Below are 20,994 nucleotides of genomic sequence, written 5' to 3'. Positions count from 1 at the left end.
GAAGGCTTTGACCTCTTATTGCACATCTATGAAACACTTTCCCACTTCTGAACAGTGTAAACTAATAAATCAGATTATGCCTCAGATTAAGGAACTCTGTTCTGATTAGTTTATAGGGATAAATAGGCACTTATATAAATGGGTTAGTCCCCATATTAACAGAAAAATTGTAAAAATTAACTTCTAATACTTTGAATGAGCTAGACTTTAAAGGAAAACAATCATTCTGATAAAAACTACTAGCTCAAAAAACATTTTTAAAACTTCAAGTTCACATAGTAAGATGAATCTTTGGACAAATTAGAGAGGTTTGTAATTTGGGTTAAAGAAAAAAACAGCTATGTGTCTTTTTCTCTAATTATCAGTATAATATAAGTATAGTACTATATGTTTAAGTGCAGTTTATTTTTAAATGAAGAGACTAATTAGTCTGGATATCCTAAACTTTTTATAATGATTTATTGGTCAAATTAGCTAACTTAATACCTAAATGAAGTTTAAGATTTTTGAAAATGTAATTTTGGGTTCCACCATATTGAATCATAAGTCTAACAAAATTTGTTTATTCCAACAGTAATTATGTTTTGAATTATGTCAGATTATAGATAATTTCCATGATCTTTAGGAAATGTAAAACCTTCGACTGATATTGAATTAATTAATGAATAATCAAATATGCCTGGATTGTTTCTTGGATAGAATATTAAATCATTGATTATCGAACATAATTTTAAGCTTATATACTTTTGTTTCTTACTTTGATATGCTATGGAATAAGTTACATTTGGGTCAAGTTAATGAATATGTTTCTTTTTGCCACTTCAAGGTGTAAAGGGATATGCATAGCTGTATAAAGTTGTGTTACTGTTCATGAGCTTTGCTAAAATGTTCGTGTGTGAAAAACAGTTCTCAATGACCTGCTTCCCAGCTTTCTCTGAAGTAGAAGTTAGTTTCTACAATTAAGTCATAATAATAATGATTATTATATCACTAGAGTTGGACCAATAGTGATAGAGAAATACAACTATGTATGTGTTTTTATTTTTCAAGAGAAAATGAGTAGTTTCGTTCCAAGTATCAGCTTGTTCTAGAATATGAAAAAGCATTGTGAAGGACAAAACTTTAGGAAAGTGAATTTTATTTGCCTTGGTGTGTAATACCTGAATCTGAAAAAAACTGGAAGGTGCTAAAATTTTGGCAAAGTTCACTCAGTTTTATGGGGCTTGCTTACTTGGTTTACTTATTGACCCCTTCACCAAAGGTAAAAGGTTACTCTTTACCGTCTGCCTACATAGCAGAGATTTTGTCTTACAGAATAAATTTTCTGTGTTCTATGTGTTGAAATTTTAATACCCTTATTTTAAAAAAAAGGAACAAAGTTTCCTCATTTGAGAAACAAAGTTCCGTATAATCATGTTATATTTTTCTGTTTATTTTTATTTATTGTCCCTTTAATGAAATAGGTAAACAAGTGTTCTTTCTCAGGTACCTATAATCCTATCTTAAGTGATCAGATCATCTCTGACATCTCTTGATTTTGCCTTCTCGAGGTTAAATCTTGAATTTAGAAAAATAAAAATTTCAGGATATATTTTACATCTAAATGTATCTTTGAAATTTCCTGGAGGAGAGGGATTGGGAGGCTGGAAAATAAAAAATCTATTCTTTCACCTCATAAAAAGAAAGATATTAGAAATAATTGTTTATTTCATGTGCCCCATATTTCTTATTTACCAACACTATACTATGGGAGCTTTATAGAAAAATTTGGTAAATATTTCAGATCGACAGCCTTCCATAGCTTAAATTTGTATAGGTAAAATGTTATTAATATAAATATGTCCAAAATTGTATACTTTATGAGAAGGCCCTGGAGATATGTCAATTCTCTGTTTCCCTCAGGGGAAATAATGGTTAAATTCTTATGAAATAATTATGCACTATGCTGTAATAGAGATTTGAACTCACTTCCATTCTGATATTATTGGGTATCTATACAACTTTCAGTCTTGGTCATTACAATGGACTGAATGTTTCTGTCCCCGCACAAATTCATATGTTGAAATCCGAATCCCCAGTGTGATGGTATTAGTAGGTGGGGCCTTCAGGAGGTAATTAGGTCATAAGGGTACAGTCCTCATGAATGAGATTAGTGCCCTTATAAAAGGGACCCCAGAGAGCTCTCTCACCCTATTTCTGCCATGTTAGGATAAAAGAAGTTAGAAGTCTGCAACACAGAAGAGGGCAGGGATCTTGATCTTAGACTTCCTAGCCTCTAGAACCATGAGAAATACATTGTTGTTTAAACCACTCAGTCTATGGTGTCAACTGAAAAAAAATGTACAACAGAAAAACTGCAAGTTGAGTTTATTCAGTATCTCACTGAGGACTATAGCCCAGGAGACAGACTCTCAAATAGCTCTGAGGAACTGTTCTGAAGAGGTAACGGTGGAGGTCAGTATACATGTGATTGTGGTGAAAGAGGTATGTGCAACCCAGCACACATCTCTGTAGAAGGTTGCTGCTAGTCATGAAGAACAGGTATCTTAGTTAATGGTTTTAGTGCTTTTCTAAGTATGGGAAGATGCAAGAATCCAGGTTCATAAAAAATTTCTCCTGAAAATACCTATTTTTCTGAAGGTCTGTTCTGTCAGTTTTCCCAGAGCATAGAATGCCTCATTCTGCCCTGAATTCCTTTCAGGCTGTGTTGAAGGTCAGTGACTGCAGGGGCTAATAGCTTAATTCTTAACAGAACTGGATGGCAAGTAACATTCTTTAGTTGGCAATGGTATTGTTGTAGCAGCCTGAACTAAAACAGTTATCTACAGATAGTTTCTGTTTTACTCTGATGCTAGCTTGAGGGCTCTGCCTATAGGTCTACAGGCCAAAGTTTGTGCATTCAGGAAGGGACAGTCTCAGAGCCTCATGGGAAGAATCAGGTGCTTTGAACTGTCAATAGAGACATCAAAGAATAGTTTTGTGGGTACACATTTCCAAACTGACATAGCTTAGACAAATTTCACACCATACCAGTGGACTGAGTCAGGATTTCTAGAACTCTTTTGTCTAGAAGCAGACAGTTTTGTTTTTTTTTTTTAATCAATTTTGGTTCATCTTTTTATTATTTTATTTATTCACTTTTAAAATTTATTTAAATTTATTTTCTTTTGGCTGTGTTGGGTCTTTGTTGCTGCACGTGGGCTTTCTCTAGTTGCGGCCAGCGGGGGCTACTCTTCGTTGCAGTGCGCGGTCTTCTCACTGCGGTGGCTTCTCTTGTTGCGGAGCACAGGCTTTAGGCGTGCGGGCTTCAGTAGTTGTGGCACGCCGGCTCTAGAGCGCAGGCTCAGTAGTTGTGGTGCACGGGCTTAGTTGCTCCGTGGCATGTGGGATCTTCCCGGACCAGGGCTCGAACCTGTGTCCCCTGCATTGGCAGGCGGATTCTTAACCACTAGAAGCAGACAGCTTCTTGAAAGTAGTTTACTGATCCAAGATCTAACAGAGCAATTACAGAGAACTGAAAGGACCAATGAAGGAAATTTAATCATGGTTATGGTTACTTTTTGGAATATTGTTTATGCAGTTGTTATGTTCTATTTTTATGGATATGTAAGGAAGCCCTTTTTAATTCTTAGGCTATCTCTAGTCTTCAATTTAGTAGATTCTGCTTTTGTAAACTGGAATTTTAAAATGGTATCTGATTCTGTGTCCCCAGAATTTAGAAACATTTACTGAGTCTCCTTACATTTCATGGCAATATCAAAAGGAATCTTTACTCCTGTTTACCAGGATATAATTGAACAAATTGATTGTGCAACCAAAGCCATACCTGGAGTGTCATAATTGAGACCAATTCACATTTACTCATGTATGACAAACCCATTATTAAAAAACAAGTTGACTTTGTATGTAGAGGCAATGTCTACAAAGCTGTCCCAGTAAAACTGGAATGGTACCTGGCTTACGAGGTTCCAGTGTTACAGATGGTAAGGAAGGTCCCTTCTCTAGTAAATTTTAGCGATGCTGAGGAATTTACCTAAAGTGTTAGGTACTACTGGAGAAATCTGGTAGAGAGTTTCTTGAGCTTGGTTCCAGAGGCTTTTAGAAGTCCAATTTCAGTGTCCTTATGAAAACTTTCATACAGAGGTTAATCCTGCAGCTTTAGTAATTGTTCAGTATTGCACATCTCTGGATTTGCAAAGTAAATCTGAGGAGGCCTACATAGTTAACACCCTTACTGTACAAAGGTAATCAGGCCAAACCTAATGAAACCTGTCTTTTTGTATCAAGAGTAATCTTCGCAGATTATTTATGCTCACATGAAAAGAGACTGTCAAAACACATTGTCATAGACTTGGAAATGTATAAAAGAAATTATTGAGTGTCCTTTTAGTGGACTGCTAGGTATTATCTCATGGATCCTCTGAAGAGGTATATTACCTGTGATTGTCTATTGGCTGGCTAAACTGTTTTACAACTCTGTTAAAAGTTAAATTGTAGAAAATGGAGAGTAATGAAAATGAGCCATGAACTACAAGTGGTTCCTCCTGTATAGAAAAGATGACCCCCGGGACTTCCCAGGCTGTCCAGTGGTTAAGACTCTGTGCTCCCAAAGCAGAGGGCACGGGTTCAGTCCCTGGTCAGGGAAATAAGATCCTGCATGCCATGCAGTGTGGCCTAAAAAAAAAGAGAAGATGACCCCCTCTTTAGGTTTTTTGCCCTACCAGTTTTACATCTATTAGCAAATTCTTTTAAGCGTTTCTAACTGCCGATATGTCTGTTCTTCAAATTCTCCCTTATACTAGTTTTAACATCTTGTTAGTTCTCTCATTCATTCATTAGTTAAATGAAACCTTTAAAAAAAAAAACAAACCTGTTGCCTATAGAGTTCAGTCTTTAATCTCCAAAGAACTTTTGTATTATCTGGTTACAGGGTATATATTCAAATCAATGGATGTCATTCTAGAAGCCAATGTAAACAGCCTTTTTTTTAATTCAGAGGAGTTTTGGAATAAACTCTTCTCCCTATATGCAAATTGATGACTCTGGTAGATTCCTTAAACATTCAATAAATTTGCCATAAACATACCAGATCTTTTATAAAATTATGTCTTTTCCAGGAACCATCAAGTCACAGATGTAGGCAAGTAACAATCATGTTTGTAGTCTGACTCTACCTATCCTCCTGGCTGTAATGGCCCTCGCCAGTCAGCTTTTATAAGTGGCGGGAAATCTAATATATAAGTATTAGGTCTTATTCTATCGTGGGATCAAAGAAGCAGAGGAAGAAGCTAGGCTATAGAACAAGAAAGAATGAAACATGACAGGGAAAGTAGAGTTGAGAGATAGAAATGTACTATTTCATGGGTTCTTAAAGACTATTTGGGTTCTAGATCCTTCCTAAAACTGACTCCGTTCCAGCCTTCAGATCCATGAGGCACTTCAGTATACTTAAAATACATTTGTCCGTATTTTGCTTAAGTAGCTTAAGTTCATTTGTGTTACTTGTGACTAAAAGCTCTTAATTAATAGTTATATAATTGCTTAATACTTATCAAGGGTAGTTTAATATTCTCATTACGTGGCTTTGGAATACAGTTACATGTCTAGCAGCTTTATATTTACAATATATAGGTGAATTTTTGAACTTGTGTAAATTCAAATTTGCATTTGGAATTTATATATTCCATTTAACTTGTAATTTCTATGTAATATCCAATTTATTTAGAAATCTCCTACCAATCTTGAGCTGTGCCATTAAAACACAGTTTCATAATTGAGCATGAAAAAGCCAGTTAAACTTTCTTGGTAAAAGATTAGATTTTTATTTTCATAATTTAGTGAGGTGTAAGAGGAAATGGATTTGGTTTTTGTCCCCAGTCCCTGGGTGAACCTGTAAGTGAAAGTGGGGTCCGGCTGCTTGCCGCTCAAAAGCTAATAAAGAGGCAAGGTTGGTGGAAAAGAAAGTTTGCTTTATTTTGGATGCTGGCAATGGGGGGCGGGGGCAGGGGAGGAAGGGCAGATGCCTGTCCAAAGGCTGACTCCCCCCAAGCCTGACAGTCAGGCGGCAAGACCTTTTATACAGAGGGAGGGGGCTACATGCAGAAATGGCATAGTCGGCTCTGACAGTCATCTTGAAATTGGTCATGTGGTGGTCTGACCGGTGTCATCTTGATTGTTTTAAGTACAGTTAATCATCCGTTCCAGGTCAGTTTGTTCCCATTTCCTTGAGGCCAGTTCTCAGAATTGTAGCAGCTTATGTCATGGCTATAGTCTGGTCATCATGTAGTTAACTTCTTCCACCTGGTGGGGCTCTCAGTATCTATAAGACAGCTCACAGGATATGGCTCAGAATATTATCTGTAGCCCTTGAAGAGGAGCTAAAGGTCCTTGACTTTGCTTACTGACTAAACTATTATTTTGTCCTGTTTGACTTTTCTTTGCTTCTGCATTTTCTCACTTCTCTGATTAAACTTATTCTTTGGCTAAAGTTTTTCCACAGACAAAAGGCAGGTGAAGGACATGGGGTTGGGGGGCAAGGACCATAGATAGGGTCCTTCTCCGTTTCAAGCTCATCAAGTCCTTGGAATTTCCTGAGCAACAGGAGTATCTTTTATTATTTTTTAAAAAAAATTTTAGGGACTTCCCTGGTGGTGCAGTGGTTAAGAATCCACCTGCCAACGCAGGGGACACGGGTTCGAGCCCTGGTCCGGGAAGATCCCACATGCCGTGGAGCAACTAAGCCCATGCGCCACAACTACTGAGCCTGCAAGCCACAACTACTGAGCCCACGCACCACAACTGCTGAAGCCCACACACCTAGAAGCCTGTGCTCCACAACAAGAGAAGACACTACAATAAGAAGCTGGAGCACCACAACGAAGAGTAGCCCCCGCTCGCCACAACGAGAGAAAGCCCGCGCGCAGCAACAAAGACCCAATGCAGCCAAAAAATAAATGAATAAATAAATAATAAAATAAAATAAATTTTAAAAAATTTATTTACTTATTTGGCTGCACCAGGTCTTAGTTGCAGCACACAGGATCTTCATTGCAGCATGCGGGATCTTTAGTTGCAGCGTGTGGGATTTTTTTTGCAGCATGTGGGATCTAGTTCCTTGACCAGGGATCGAACCCAGGCCTGCACTGGGAGCGTGGAGTCTTAACTGCTGGACAACCAGGGAAGTCCCTCTTTTATTAATCATAATGAGCCCCTTTCAAAAGATCATAGTAGAGTTTGTGCTAATGAGGTGACTTAGGGTGGAGCCCCTAAAGAGGCTCAGGATGGGGCCAATCACCAGAAAGACCAACTAATTAGAGGGTAGTGTTGTGGTCTAAACTGCCCCCGACCCCAGCCCCAAATTCATATGTTGAAGCCCTAACCATTCCCATGTGACCATGTTTGAAGATAGGGACTTAAGAGAAGTAACTGAATTAAATGATGTCATTAAGGGTATGGCTCTAATCTAATAAAACTGGTGTCCTTGTAAGAAGAAGAGACACCAGAGCTCACTCTCTCCCTATGCATGTGCACAGACAAGAGGCCATGTGAGAACACAGTGAGAATGTAGCTGTCTACGAGCCAGGATGAGAGGCCTCACCAGAAACCAACCCAGATGGTACCTTGATCTTGGACTTCTAGCCTCCAGAACTATGAGAAAATAAGTTTCTGTTGTTTAAGCCGCTTTTCGTGGCATTTCGTTATGGCAACCTTAGCTGACTAATGCAGGTGGGAACTTAAACCCCACCCTTGACATCTGGGGAGGAGAGGGAGGCTGTAAATTCTCTACAGAAACTTGAACGATGAGATTCAGGAGTTTCCAAATTAGTGAACACACTGAGGTACTGGGAGGGTAGTACATTGGGAGAAGTTATGAAAGCTCAGTGTCTCTCCTTATACCTTGCCCTTTGCATCTCCTCCTTTGTAATAAACCAGTAAATGTGTTTTACCTGAGTTCTGTGAGCCATTCTAGCAAATTATCAAACCCAAGGGCAAGGTCACGGGAATACCCGAATTTGTAGCCAATGTGGTCAGAAGTGTGGGTAGCCTGGGGATCCAGGACTTATAGTGGTGTTTCTGAAGTGAGATACCACTTCAGACGGAGCGGGCGGAGCCCTTACACCTGTGGAGTGTGATGCTAACTATTCTGAGTTACTGTCAGAATAGGATTGAACTACGGATTCCCAATTGGTATCAGAAATGGAAAATCATAACTGATGTCAGAAACACCATTTAGTATAATATATTTTAGCAGTATTTGATGTTTAGAATTGCAAAGAAATAGTAAATTCACATTTGGTTCTTTCATTATTTCATACTGATATTTTCTGAAGTATCTAATAATGCAATCTAATGAACAAATGGATAGGTCTAACTATGCAGTTCTAAATCAAAACATGAATATTTTTCCCATCACAGTAAATAAATCAAGTACACACGATTGCATGAATAAGACGTCTTGAAAAGAGTACAGATACACAAATTGAACAGATACACAACACTGAACAATTTTAGTTAAGTTTATTTTTAGAATGTATATGCACGGAATGAGACTGTACAGTAGACCAAAGGTTAACCAGAGACCAATAGAGTCATATAAAAATAATTTAAGGGAAATTTTATTGACTTATTTTAAATAAGGCAAGTGAAATGTGGGCTCAGAATTAAACAAGATTTTCAAGTAACTTCTGGTCATTGTATAAAGGGAGAATATGAACATCGAATTTTTGGTTATTACTGTACAAAATGGAAAACAAATGCTTTCCAAATTGCAGTAAAATTAACTCCTCTAATACAAATACCACTAAGTCTACAAAGTCACTGGCAAGTTATTTAAATCCTAGAATATTTTCTCAATGTAAATTTTGGAAAATTCTGAATACTTTTATAAACCCTCCTTCCTGTCATTGGAAAAACATTGAAATTCCAAGAAACTTCTGTTACTTTAATTACAAGAGGTCAAAACAACAAGCCAAATGTATCTTTCTAGGTTAATGTGATTCAGGTCCAGTGGAACTAAAGGACAACACATAATTTTAATAAAACCAAATCTATTATAGAAAAGGCAAGTCATAAAGCTAAACAAAAATAGAAAACTACTATTAGAATCAGTTGCATAGGTTTAGTATAAGAGTATTTATTTTAAAATTTTTACTGGAAAAAACCTTAAAGCCCGCCCCTTCTCTTTCCTGGAGTTTAAGTAGTAGATCATGTTCTAATTACTCAACAATTACTAACATGGTGATCTGGTTAATTTTTATACCTGCCAATGTGTTCACGGGCTATGATAATCCTTTGAATTTGTGCTGTACCTTCATAAATCTGCAAAAAAAAAAAAAAATACATGTAGGTCAAATATCTTCCGTATGTAAACACCCAGTATTTCGGACAGTACTCTAAGCTCCACTGCAATACCAAACTTAATTAAACCATATATAGGGTCTGTAGTCTACAGTGATTCTGAAACTTGATTTTCTGAAACCCATGAAAATACATAAATTCTCTAAAGATTAGTTTAAATTATTATAAAAATTCATTTACCAAAATTTTGGAGGACAGTCTTAAAACATCAAAGAAAAGGATATTAACATTTCAAAAAGTGTTTGGGAAATCTAAAGTTTAATGTTGCTAAAATATTTAACCAACTCTTTTGAACTGTTTTTAGCTAGTTGTTGCCTTCAGTCATTTTCTGTTCTTACTCTTAAACCTGATTTTTATCTCTTGTTGCCTAAGGAACACAGTTGCTAAAGAAAAAGATGCTGGAAGGATTTGTTTTTGTTCATTTAGGTAGCCCTAGTAGCCAACCCTCACTTCCAGTTTAAACTTCTAACCATTTATTAGTTCAGATGGCAGAGAACAGTTAAAACGTAATAATTACAAGCTCCAGGGAAGGAGAGTATTACCAGATAAACCCATAACTTTGGATAAGGCACAAATTCTCGTTCTCAGTTTTTTCAAGTCTAAATTGAGGGGCTGCACTGTCTAAATTTCTTTCTCTAACATTCTATGATTCTACCTCTGGATTTCAAATGACTGGATTTGTCAAATAATTTGCTGGGGGTTGAGGAAAGCAAGGGAAGAGATATTGAGAATCATGGCTTATAATTACTTAAACTACACGTGGACATGAGCATTTATATCTTATTCACTAAATTACTCCTGTCTCTAAGTTTTTCTAACCATCAATTTAATTTATAAGACGGAGTCATCTATATCACTTTCTCCTCATGTTGTTTTTTTATCTCCCAAATCTGACTTCAAGAGTTGTCAGGTAAGACTCAAAATAAAATAATTTAATTAATTTAAATGATACACATACTTTTAGGAGAGCAAAGAGTGGGTTACAATTAGCTACGATGTTAAGAATCAAAGAAGGCTGATCCAGACATCCTGTACATGTCTGCACCATTTACTTTGTTAGCCTGTTCTCTCTCAAGGAATACACTTCAATGTAACATTCTTCCTTGTGTTAATTAGTTCCAAAAATTTAGGCTCACAGCCATTTATTATAATGATTTATTATTACCTGTGACATAAAAATCTATAAACAATCAGAAATCTACTATGTCATTTATGAATATTATGTTCCTTAAAAATCAATAAAAATCATTTTAAACATTACCTGATAGATCTTGGCATCCCTCATTAGTTTTTCTACAGGATATTCTGTATTATATCCATTGCCTCCGAAAATCTGAACAGCATCAGTAGCTACCTGATTTGCAATATCTCCAGCCCATGCCTTTGCAATAGAGGCAAAATAGGTATTTCGGCGACCAGAATCAACCTCCCAAGCTGCTCTCTGGTAACTTAATCTAGCTAGTTCAACTTTCATTGCCATGTCAGCCAGCAAAAATGATATTCCTTGGTGCTAGAATTAAACAGAAAAAAGTTTAAGGATATTTATTGACTAAAAGTTTTTTCCCTGGAACTTTTTTTTTTAACTTTTAAAACTAATTTTAGACTTAAAAAGTTACACTCTGCTTCCTCCAGTGGTAACATATTACAAAACCATAGTATAATAAACATTGGTAAAATATTATCAGCTAAACTATATACTTTATTCAAATTTGGCCTAGTTTTCCTCCAATGTCTTTTTCTGTTGAAAGATTCCATCCAGGATTCCAACTGAATTAAATTGCTATTTCTTCCTAGTCTTTCCTTCTCTTTCATGACCATGGTGCACTTTTGAATAATACTGATTGGTTATGTTTTTGTAGAATGTCCCTCAATTTGGGTTTGCCTGATGTTTTCTCAGGAGTGGAATGAGGTTATAATTTTTGACAAAAATACCACAAAAATTATATGGATCCTTCAGAGTATCTCCTGGGACTTTTTAAAGAAAATTGCCATAGACAGTGAACAATAATGTAGCACTGTATCAGGTGCTGATGGGAAAGTGACAAAGACAAATAAAAGATGTTTGTTATACTCTATAGGTTCATAATTAAATAGGAGACTTAGACAAATACTTTCAAGAGGAGACAGTAAGTTTTCTATGAGTTATATGGCCAAGATATGTTATAAGACGGAAATATGTTCACCATACCTTGATATGTGAAAATTTCAAATATGTAGTATGCTTACAGCTTTGGAAAAATATATTCATGACCCCAAAAGAGCAGAACACACATTCTGTTAAAGAGCACATGGAACATTCTGCAGGATAGATAACATGTTAGGCCACAAAAAAAGTCTCATAAATGTAACAGGGTTGAAATCATGTCAAACATCTTTTTTGACCACAATGGTAGAGACTATAAATCAACTACAAAAACAAAAAAAATCCTGCAAAAAACACAAACATGTGGAATCTAAACAACATGCTACTAAAAAACCCAATGGTTCACTGAAGAAATCAAAGAGGAAATTAAAAAAATACCTGGAGACAAATGAAAATGGAAACACAATGTTCTAAAATCTATGGGACATAACACAGGCAGTTCTAAGAAGTTTATAGCAATACAGGCCTTCCTCAAGAAACAAGAAAAATCTCAAATAGACAATTAACCTTACACATAAAGGAACTAGAAAAAGAAAAATAAGTCCAAAGTTAATAGAACAAAGGAAATAATACAGCTCAGAGTGGAAATAAATGAAATCAAGACAAAAAAATACAAAAGAGATCAACGAAACTAAGAGCTGATTCTTTGAAAAGAAACAAAATTGATAAATCTTTAGCCAGACTCATCAAAAACAGAGAGGACCCAAACAAATAAAATCAGAAACAAAAGAGGACAAGATGCATCCAACATCACAGACACACAAAATACCATGAGAGATTACTACAAAAATTACATGCCAACAAATTAGACAACCTAGAAGAAACGGGTAAATTCATTTAGACATATAACCTAAGAAGACTAAATAAGGAAGAAATAGAAATTTGAACAGACCAATTACTAGTAATGAAATTGAATCAGTAATGAAAAACTCCCAAGAAACGAAAGTCCAGGACCAGACAGCTTCACAGGTGAATTCTACCAGACATTTAACAAAGACTTAACACCTATCCTTCTCAAAGTATTCCAAAAAATTGAGAAAGGAATGCTCCCAAACTCACTCTACAAAGACAGCATTACTCTGATACCAAAACCAAATCACTACCAAAAAAAATAAAAGTAAAAATTACACGCCAATATCCCAGATGAACATAGATGCTAAAATCCTCAACAAATAATAGCAAACCAAGTTCATTAATATCTTAAAAAGATCATACACCATGAGATCAAGAGGGATTTATCCCAGGGATGCAAGGATGGTTCAATATCCGCAACTCAGTCAACGTGATACACCACATTAACGAAATGAAGGATAAAAAACCTATAAACATTTCAATAGATGCAGAAAAAGCTTTTGACAAAATTCAACACCCATTTATGATAAAAACACTCAACCAAGTGTGTGTAGAGGGAACACACCTCAACATAATTAAGGACATAAATGACAAAAACCACAGCTAACATCATACTCAATGGCAAAAAGCTGAAAGTATTTCCTCTAAGATCAGGAACAAGACAAAGATGCCCATTCCCACCACTTCTATTCAACATAGAATTGGAAGTCCTAGCCACAACAATCAGACAAGAAAAACAGGTAAAAAGCATCCACACTAGAAAGGAAGAAGTAAAACTGTCACTGTTTGCAGATGATGATATAGAAAACCCTAAAGACTCCACAAAAAAACTATTAGAATGCTGTAGCGTTTTTATTCACTAATAATGATCTGTCAGAAAGAGAAAAGAAAACAATTCCATTTACAATTGCATCAAAAAGAATACCTAGGAATAAAAGTAATCAAGGAGGTAAAAGACCTGTACTCTGAAAACTGTGAGACATTGATTAAAGAAATAGAAGATGATACAAATAGAAAGAGAGTCCATGCTAATGGACTGGAAGAATTAATATTGTTAAAATATCCATACTATCCAAAGCAATCTACAGATTCATAGCAATATGAATATCAAAATACCAACAGAATTTTTCACAGAACTAGAACAAATAATCCTATAATTTGTATGGAACCAAAAAGACCCTGAATAACCAAAAGCAATCTTGAGAAAGAACAAAGCTGGAGTTATCATGCTTCCTGATTTCAAATTATACTACAAAGCTATAGAAATCAAAACAGTACGATACTGGCACAAAAACAGACACAGAGATCAATGGAACAGAATAGAAAGCCCAGAAATAAATGCACACTTATATGATCAATTAATCTTCAACAAAGAAGGTAAGAATATACAATGGGGAAAAGACAGCCAATTTAAAAAATGGTCAGCTACATGCAAAAACAAAACTGGACCATTTCTTTACACCATATACAAAAATAAACTCAAAATGGATTAAAGAATTAAAAGTAAGACCAGAAACCATAGAACTCCTAGAAGAAAACAGAGGCAGTATGCTTTTTTACATTGGTCTTATCAATATTTTTTGGATCTGTCTCCTCAGGCAAAGGCAACAAAAACAAAAATAAACAAATGGGAGTAGATAAAAGTAAAAACTAAAAAGCTTTTGCACAGTGAAGGAAATCATCAACAGAATGAAAAAGCAACCTACTGAATGGGAGAAGATATTTGCAAATGATATATTTGATAAGAGTTAATATCCAAATTACATTAAAAAATGCAACTTATCAAAAAAAGAAATCCAATAAAAAATGGGCAGAGGACCTGATTAGATATTTTTCCAAAAACACAAAGATGGCCAATAAACACATGAAAAGATGCTCAAAGTCACTAATCATCAGGAAAACGCAAATCAAAACCACAATGAAATATTGCCTCACACCTGTCAGAAAGGCTGTTATCAAAAAGACAACCAATAACAAGTGTTGGTGACAATGTGGAGAAAATGAAACCCTCGTGTACTGCTGGTGGGAATGTAAATTGGTGCAGCCACTATGGAAAACAGTATATAGGTTCCTCAAAAAATTAAAAATAGTACTATCATATGATCCAGCAATTCCACTTCTGAGTTTACCTGAAGAAAACAAAAACACTAATTCAAAAAGATATATGCACTCCCATGTTGTATAAATAAATAAGTCATAGGGATGTTATATACAGCATAAGGAATATAGTCAATAATACTACAGTAATTCAGTATGTTGAAAGATGGTTACTAGACTTATAGTGGTGATCATTTCTTAATGTGTTTGGCTGTCAAATCACTATGTTGTACACCTGAAACCAATATAATATTGTATGTCAACTATACATCAATTTAAAAAAAACACAAACACATGCACTATATATATATATATATTTTTTTTTTTTTTTTTGGAAAAAGGGAATATAGAGCAAAATGAAAAAATCCACAGTAATTTTCTCTGGACAACGGGATTATGAATAAGTTTTTTTACTTATATTGTATCACATAAATTATTCTACAATGGACATGGAATGGAACATACACTTTAATATACATTAAAAGAAGTCCTAAAGGCATTCAGAAACAAGAATACTAAGATTATTAGAAAGGTGCTTTGTGTAGTATGCAACACCAAAATGGGTTTTGAAGACCATTAGGTTATAAAAAAAAACCCCACACATTCTATGACTGTGTACAAACTAACAGGAACTAGAGGTCACAAAAAATAAAAAACTGAGGTGTTCAATTTCATATATTTACTCTATTTAGTACTTTAGAACGTGGCAAGTTGCTTGAGACAGGTGTGGTAATTAAGTCTTAGAGGAGGCAATATTAACCAATGTGAGTAATTCCTATGTAGGATAAGGAAAGTAATATCTTCCCTTATTACTATCTTCCTGAATTGTGTCCATTCTTCTAAGTCAATGATTCTTTCAGTTTCTGTTTTTGGTTTCATTTTTGAATAGGTAATACAACCACCAGTTCAAAGTTCAAGTTTTATTCTTACTTGTATCATCCCTGCCCTTCCCCACCCCATTTAATTCCCCCTCCTGGAGGTAATCAGGTTAAGTTTGTTTTTCATTCTCTCAGAGATATTATATACACATGTAAGCAAATACATCTATTGTCTATCCCTCATTTTTTCCCAGCCCCCCCATTGTCTCTCCCTTTTTTATACATATGGTAGCCTACCATGTTGATGGGTTTTCATTTTGCTTTTCTTACTTATCAATAAATCTAAGCACTCTATATATCAATACATAGAGAACTTCTTTATTCTTTTTTACAGCTGCAGGGTATTCCACTGTATGGATGATCAAAATTTTGGCTGTTTCTAGTATTAGGCTGTTTCCACACAATGCTGTAATAAACAACCTATAAATATGTCATGTGGCACATAATGGGAGTATATCTGAAAGATAAATATTATATGAAATATAGCTGTAGGATAACCATTGCAATGTGGGCCCAAAGGTAGATACTTTAGATATATATTGCCAAAATGTGGTTCATAAAAGTTACACCAATTTATATTCCCATTGGCATTATGCAGAATCACTCATTTCACTACAGCCTCGGCAACCTGGTATAACATGCCCATGCTTCTCTTGAAAGATTTTGATTTAAAAATCTAGTTAACCCAGTTAACTGGGTTCTAGTTAAACCCAGTTAATGTTTTTAATTAATACTCCCAGAGTCTCATTCAGTTGCATTTCAGCCCGTGCTTTGAGAAACTCTGTTCTAAATCCAGCTCAGATTCCCTGTAATGCATCTAGCCCAAGACAGCCTCTCTCCTTTTGGTTCTGTAACCCTGTCTGTAGCATTCATTTTGGGACTTAATGTTATATTGCTCTATATTATTTCTTAATATTTGTTTTCTAATATGTATCTTATCTCCAAAGTCAAAGGCTCCTGAGGGCAGAGGCTATATCAAACTTCTTTTATATCTCTGGAAATAGCACATGTAGAGTGTGCAAAGAGGACAGACTCTTTAATAAGTGACTACTTGGGTTCAAATCTTTTTTTTCTTTTTTTCTTTTTTTAAACATCTTTATTGGAATATAATTGCCTCACAATGGTATGTTAGTTTCTGCTTTATAAGAAAGAGAATTAGTTATACATATACATATGTCCCCATATCTCCTCACTCTTGTATCTCCCTCCTCCCTCACCACCCCTCTAGGTGGTCACAAAGCACCAAGCTGATCTCCCTGTGCTATGCAGCTGCTTCCCACAAGCTATCTATTTTACATTTGGTAGTATATATTAGTCCATGCCACTCTCTCACTTCCTCCCAGCTTACCCTTCCTCCCACCCCGTGTCCTCAAGTCCATTCTCTACACCTGTGTCTTTATTCCTGACCTGCCCCTAGGTTCTTCAGAACCTTTTTTTTTTTAAGATTCCATATATATGTGTTAGCATACAGTATTTGTTTTTCTCTTTCTGACTTACTTCACTCTGTATGACAGACTCTAGGTTCATCCACCTCACTACAAAAAACTCAATTTCGTTTCTTTTTATGGCTGAGTAATATTCCATTGAATATATGTGCCACATCTTCTTTATCCATTCGTCTGTCGATGGACACTTAGGTTGCTTCCATGTCCTGGCTATTGTACATAAAGCTGCAATGAACATTGTGGTACATGACTCTTTTTGAATTATGGTTTTCTCAGGGTATATGCCCAGTAGTGGCATTGCTGGGTTGTATGGTAGTTCTATTTTTAGTTTTTTAAGGAACCTCCATACTATTCTCCATAGTGGCTGTATCAATTTACATTCTCACCAACAGTGCAAGAGGGTTCCCTTTTCTCCAAACCCTCTCCAGCATTTATTGTTTGTAGATTTTTTGATGATGACCATTCTGACCGGTGTGAGGTGATACCTCATTGTAGTTTTGATTTGCATTTCTCTAATGATTAGTGATGTTAAGCATCCTTTCATGTGTTTGTTGGCAATCTATATTTTCTTTGGAGAAATGTCTATTTAGGTCTTCTGCCCATTTATGGATTGGGTTGTTTACTTTTTTGATATTGAGCTGCATGAGCTGCTTGTATATTTTGGAGATTAATTCTTTGTCAGTTGCTTCATTTGCAAATATTTTCTCCCATTCTGAGGGTTGTCTTTTCATCTTGTTTATGGTTTCCTTTGCTGTGCAAACGCATTTAAGTTCCATTAGGTCCCATTTGTGTATTTTTGTTTTTATTTCCATTTCTCTAGGAGGTGGGTCTAAAAGGATCTTGCTGTGATTTATGTCACAGAGTGTTCTGCTTATGTTTTCCTCTAAGAGTTTTATAGTGTCTGGATTTACATTTAGATCTTTAATCCATTTTGAGTTTATTTTTGTGTATGGTGTTAGGGAGTGTTCTAATTTCATTCTTTTACATGTAGCTGTCCAGTTTTCGCAGCACCACGTATTGAAGAGGCTGTCTTTTCTCCATTGTATATTCTTGCCTCCTTGGTCAAAGATAATGTGACCATATGTGCGTGGGTTTATCTCTGGGCATTCTATCCTGTTCCACTGATCTGTATTTCCATTTTTGTGCCAGTACCATAGTGTCTTGATTACTGTAGCTTTGTAGTAGAGTCTGAAGTCAGGGAGCCTGATTCATCCAGCTTCGTTTTTCTTTCTCAAGATTGCGTTGGCTATTCGGGGTCTTTTGTGTTTCCATACAAATGGTGAAATTTTTTGTTCTAGTTCTGTGAAGAATGCCATTGGTAGTTTGATAGGGATTGCACTGAATCTGTAGATTGCTTTGGGTAGTATAGTCATTTTCACAATGTTGATTCTTCCAATCCAAGAACATGGTATATCTCTCCATCTATTTGTATCATCTCAAATTTCTTTCATCAGTGTCTTATAGTTTTCTGTATACAGGTCTTTTGTCTCCTTAGGTAGGTTTATTCCTAGGTATGTTGTTCTTTTTGTTGCAATGGTAAATGGGAGTTATTCCTTAATTTCTCTTTCAGATTTTGCATCATTAGTGTATAGGAATTCAAGAGATTTCTGTGCATTAATTTTGTATCCTGGTACTTTACCAAATTCATTGATTAGCTCTAGTAGTTTTCTGGTAGCATCTTCAGGATTCTCTATGTATAGTATCATGTCATCTGCAAACAGTGACAGCTTTACTTTTTCTTTTTGGATTTGGATTCCTTTCATTTCTTTTTCTTCTCTGATTGCTGTGGCTAAAACTTCCAAAACTATGTTGAATAATAGCAGTGAGAGTCGGCAACCTTGTCTTGTTCCTGATCTTAGTGGAAATGGTTTCAGTTTTTCACCATTGAGAACGATGTTGGCGGTGGGGTTGTCATATATAGCCTTTATTATGTTGAGGTAAGTTCCCTCTATGCCTACTTTCTGGAGGGTTTTTAACATAAATGGGTGTTGAATTTTGTCAAAAGCTTTTTCTGCATCTATTGAGAGGATCATATGGTTTTTATCCTTCAGTCTGTTAATATGGTATATCACATTGATTGATTTGCATATATTAAAGAATCCTTGCATTCCTGGGATAAACCACACTTGATCATGCTGTATGATCCTTTTAATTTGCTGTTGGATTCTGTTTGCTAGTATTTTGTTGAGGATTTTTGCACCTATGTTCATGGGTGATATTGGCCATTAGTTTTCTTTCTTTGTGACATCTTTGTCTGGTTTTGGTATCAGGGTGATGATGGCCTTGTAGAATGAATTTGGGAGTGTTCCTCCCTCTGCTATATTTTGGAAGAGTTTGAGAAGGATAGGTGTTAGCTCTTCTCTAAATGTTTGACACAACTTGCCTGTGAATCCATCTGGCCCTGGGCTTTGGTTGTTGGAAGGTTTTTTTTTTTTTTTTTTTTTTTTAATTAATTAATTAATTAATTTATTTATTTTTGGCTGTGCTGGGTCTTCGGTTCGTGCGAGGGCTTTCTCTAGTTGCGGCAAGTGGGGGCCACTCTTCATCGCGGTGCGGGGACCGCTCTTCATCGCGGTGCGCGGGCCTTTCACTATCGCGGCCCCTCCCGTTGCGGGGCACAGGCTCCAGACGCGCAGGCTCAGCAGCTGTGGCTCACGGGCCCAGCTGCTCCGTGGCATGTGGGATCTTCCCAGACCAGGGCTCGAACCCGTGTCTCCTGCATTAGCAGGCAGATTCTCAACCACTGCGCCACCAGGGAAGCCCCTGTTGGAAGGTTTTTAATCACAGTTTCAATTTTAGTGCTTGTGACTGGTCTGTTTATATTTTCTATTTCTTCCTGGTTCAGTCTCGGAAGGTTGTGCTTTTCTAAGAATGTGTCCATTTCTTCCAGGTTGTCCATTTTATTGGCATACAGTTGCTTGTAGTAATCTCCCATGATCCTTTGTATTTCTGCAGTGTTGTTACTTCTCCTTTCTCATTTCTAATTCTACTGAGTCTTCCCCCTTATTTTCTTCATGAGTCTGGCTAATGGCTTATCAATTTTGTTTATCTTCTCCAAGAACCAGCTTTTAGTTTTATTGATCTTTGCTATTGTTTCCTTCATTTGTTTTTCATTTATTTCTGATCTGATCTTTATGATATCTTTCCTTCTGCTAACTTTGGGGGTTTTTTGGTCTTCTTTCTCTAATTGCTTTAGGTGTAAGGTTACGCTGTTTATTTGAATGTTTCTTGTTTCTTGAGGTAGGAGTGTATTGCTACAAAGTTCCCTCTTAGAACTGCTTTTGCTGCTTCCCATAGGTTTTGGTTCGTCATGTTTTCATTGTCATTTGTTTCTAGGTATTTTTTGATTTCCTCTTTGATTTCTTCAGTGATTTCTTGGTTATTAGGTAGTGTATTGTTTAGCCTCCATGTATTTGTATTTTTTTACAAATTTTCTCCCATGATTGATATCTAGTCTCATAGCGTTGTGGTAGGAAAAGATACCTGATATGATTTCAATTTTCTTAAATTTACCAAGGCTTAATTTGTCACCCAAGATATGATCTATCCTGGAGAATGTTCCATGAGCATGTGAGAAGAAAGTGTATACTGTTGTTTTTGGATGGAATGTCTTATAAATATCAATTAAGTCCATCTTGTTAAATGTATCATTTAAAGCTTGTGTTTTCTTATTTACTTTCATTTTGGATGATCTGTCCATTGGTGAAAGTGGCGTGTTCAAGTCCCCTACTATTACTGTGTTACTGTCAATTTTCCCTTTTATGGCTGTTAGCATTTGCCTTATGTACTGAGATGCTTCTATGTTGGGTGCATAAATATTTACAATTGTTATATCTTCTTCTTGGACTGATCCCTTGATCATTATGTAGTGTCTTTCTTTGTCTCTTGTAATAGTCTTTATTTTAAGGTCTATTTTGTCTGATATGAGAATTGCTACTCCAGCTTTCTTTTGATTTCCATTTGCATGGAATATCTTTTTCCATCCCCTCACTTTCAGTCCATATGTATCCCTAGGTCTGAAGTGGGTCTCTTGTAGACAGCATATATATGGGTCTTGTTTTTGTATCCATTCAGCCAGTCTATGCATTTTGGTTGGAGCATTTAATCCATTTACATTTAAGGTAATTATAGATATGTATGTTCCTTTTACCATATTCTTAATTGTGTTGGGTTTGTTATTGTAGGTCTTTTCCTTATCTTGTGTCTCCTGCCTAGGGAAGTT

The 20,994-nt window shown here is 35.9% G+C and overlaps 1 protein-coding gene across 1 annotated transcript in view; it reads right to left on the bottom strand.

Moving 5' to 3' along the window:
* Window positions 1-8,502: 8,502 nt before the first annotated feature.
* The window catches only part of ACADM (acyl-CoA dehydrogenase medium chain), a 51,377-nt gene continuing 38,885 nt past the window's right edge, over window positions 8,503-20,994 (bottom strand). The window contains exons 11-12 of the mRNA XM_057554256.1: window positions 10,619-10,867; window positions 8,503-9,318 (exon numbers count right to left, since the gene is read on the bottom strand). Of these exons, the coding sequence (XP_057410239.1) occupies window positions 9,247-9,318; window positions 10,619-10,867 (321 nt within the window). The 3' untranslated portion in view covers window positions 8,503-9,246. The remainder of the gene's footprint in view (window positions 9,319-10,618; window positions 10,868-20,994) is intronic.

Source organism: Balaenoptera acutorostrata, chromosome 1 (assembly GCF_949987535.1).
Source record: "Balaenoptera acutorostrata chromosome 1, mBalAcu1.1, whole genome shotgun sequence".
Taxonomy (NCBI): Eukaryota; Metazoa; Chordata; class Mammalia; order Artiodactyla; family Balaenopteridae; genus Balaenoptera; species Balaenoptera acutorostrata.
This window is presented reverse-complemented; position numbering and strand designations above follow the sequence as displayed.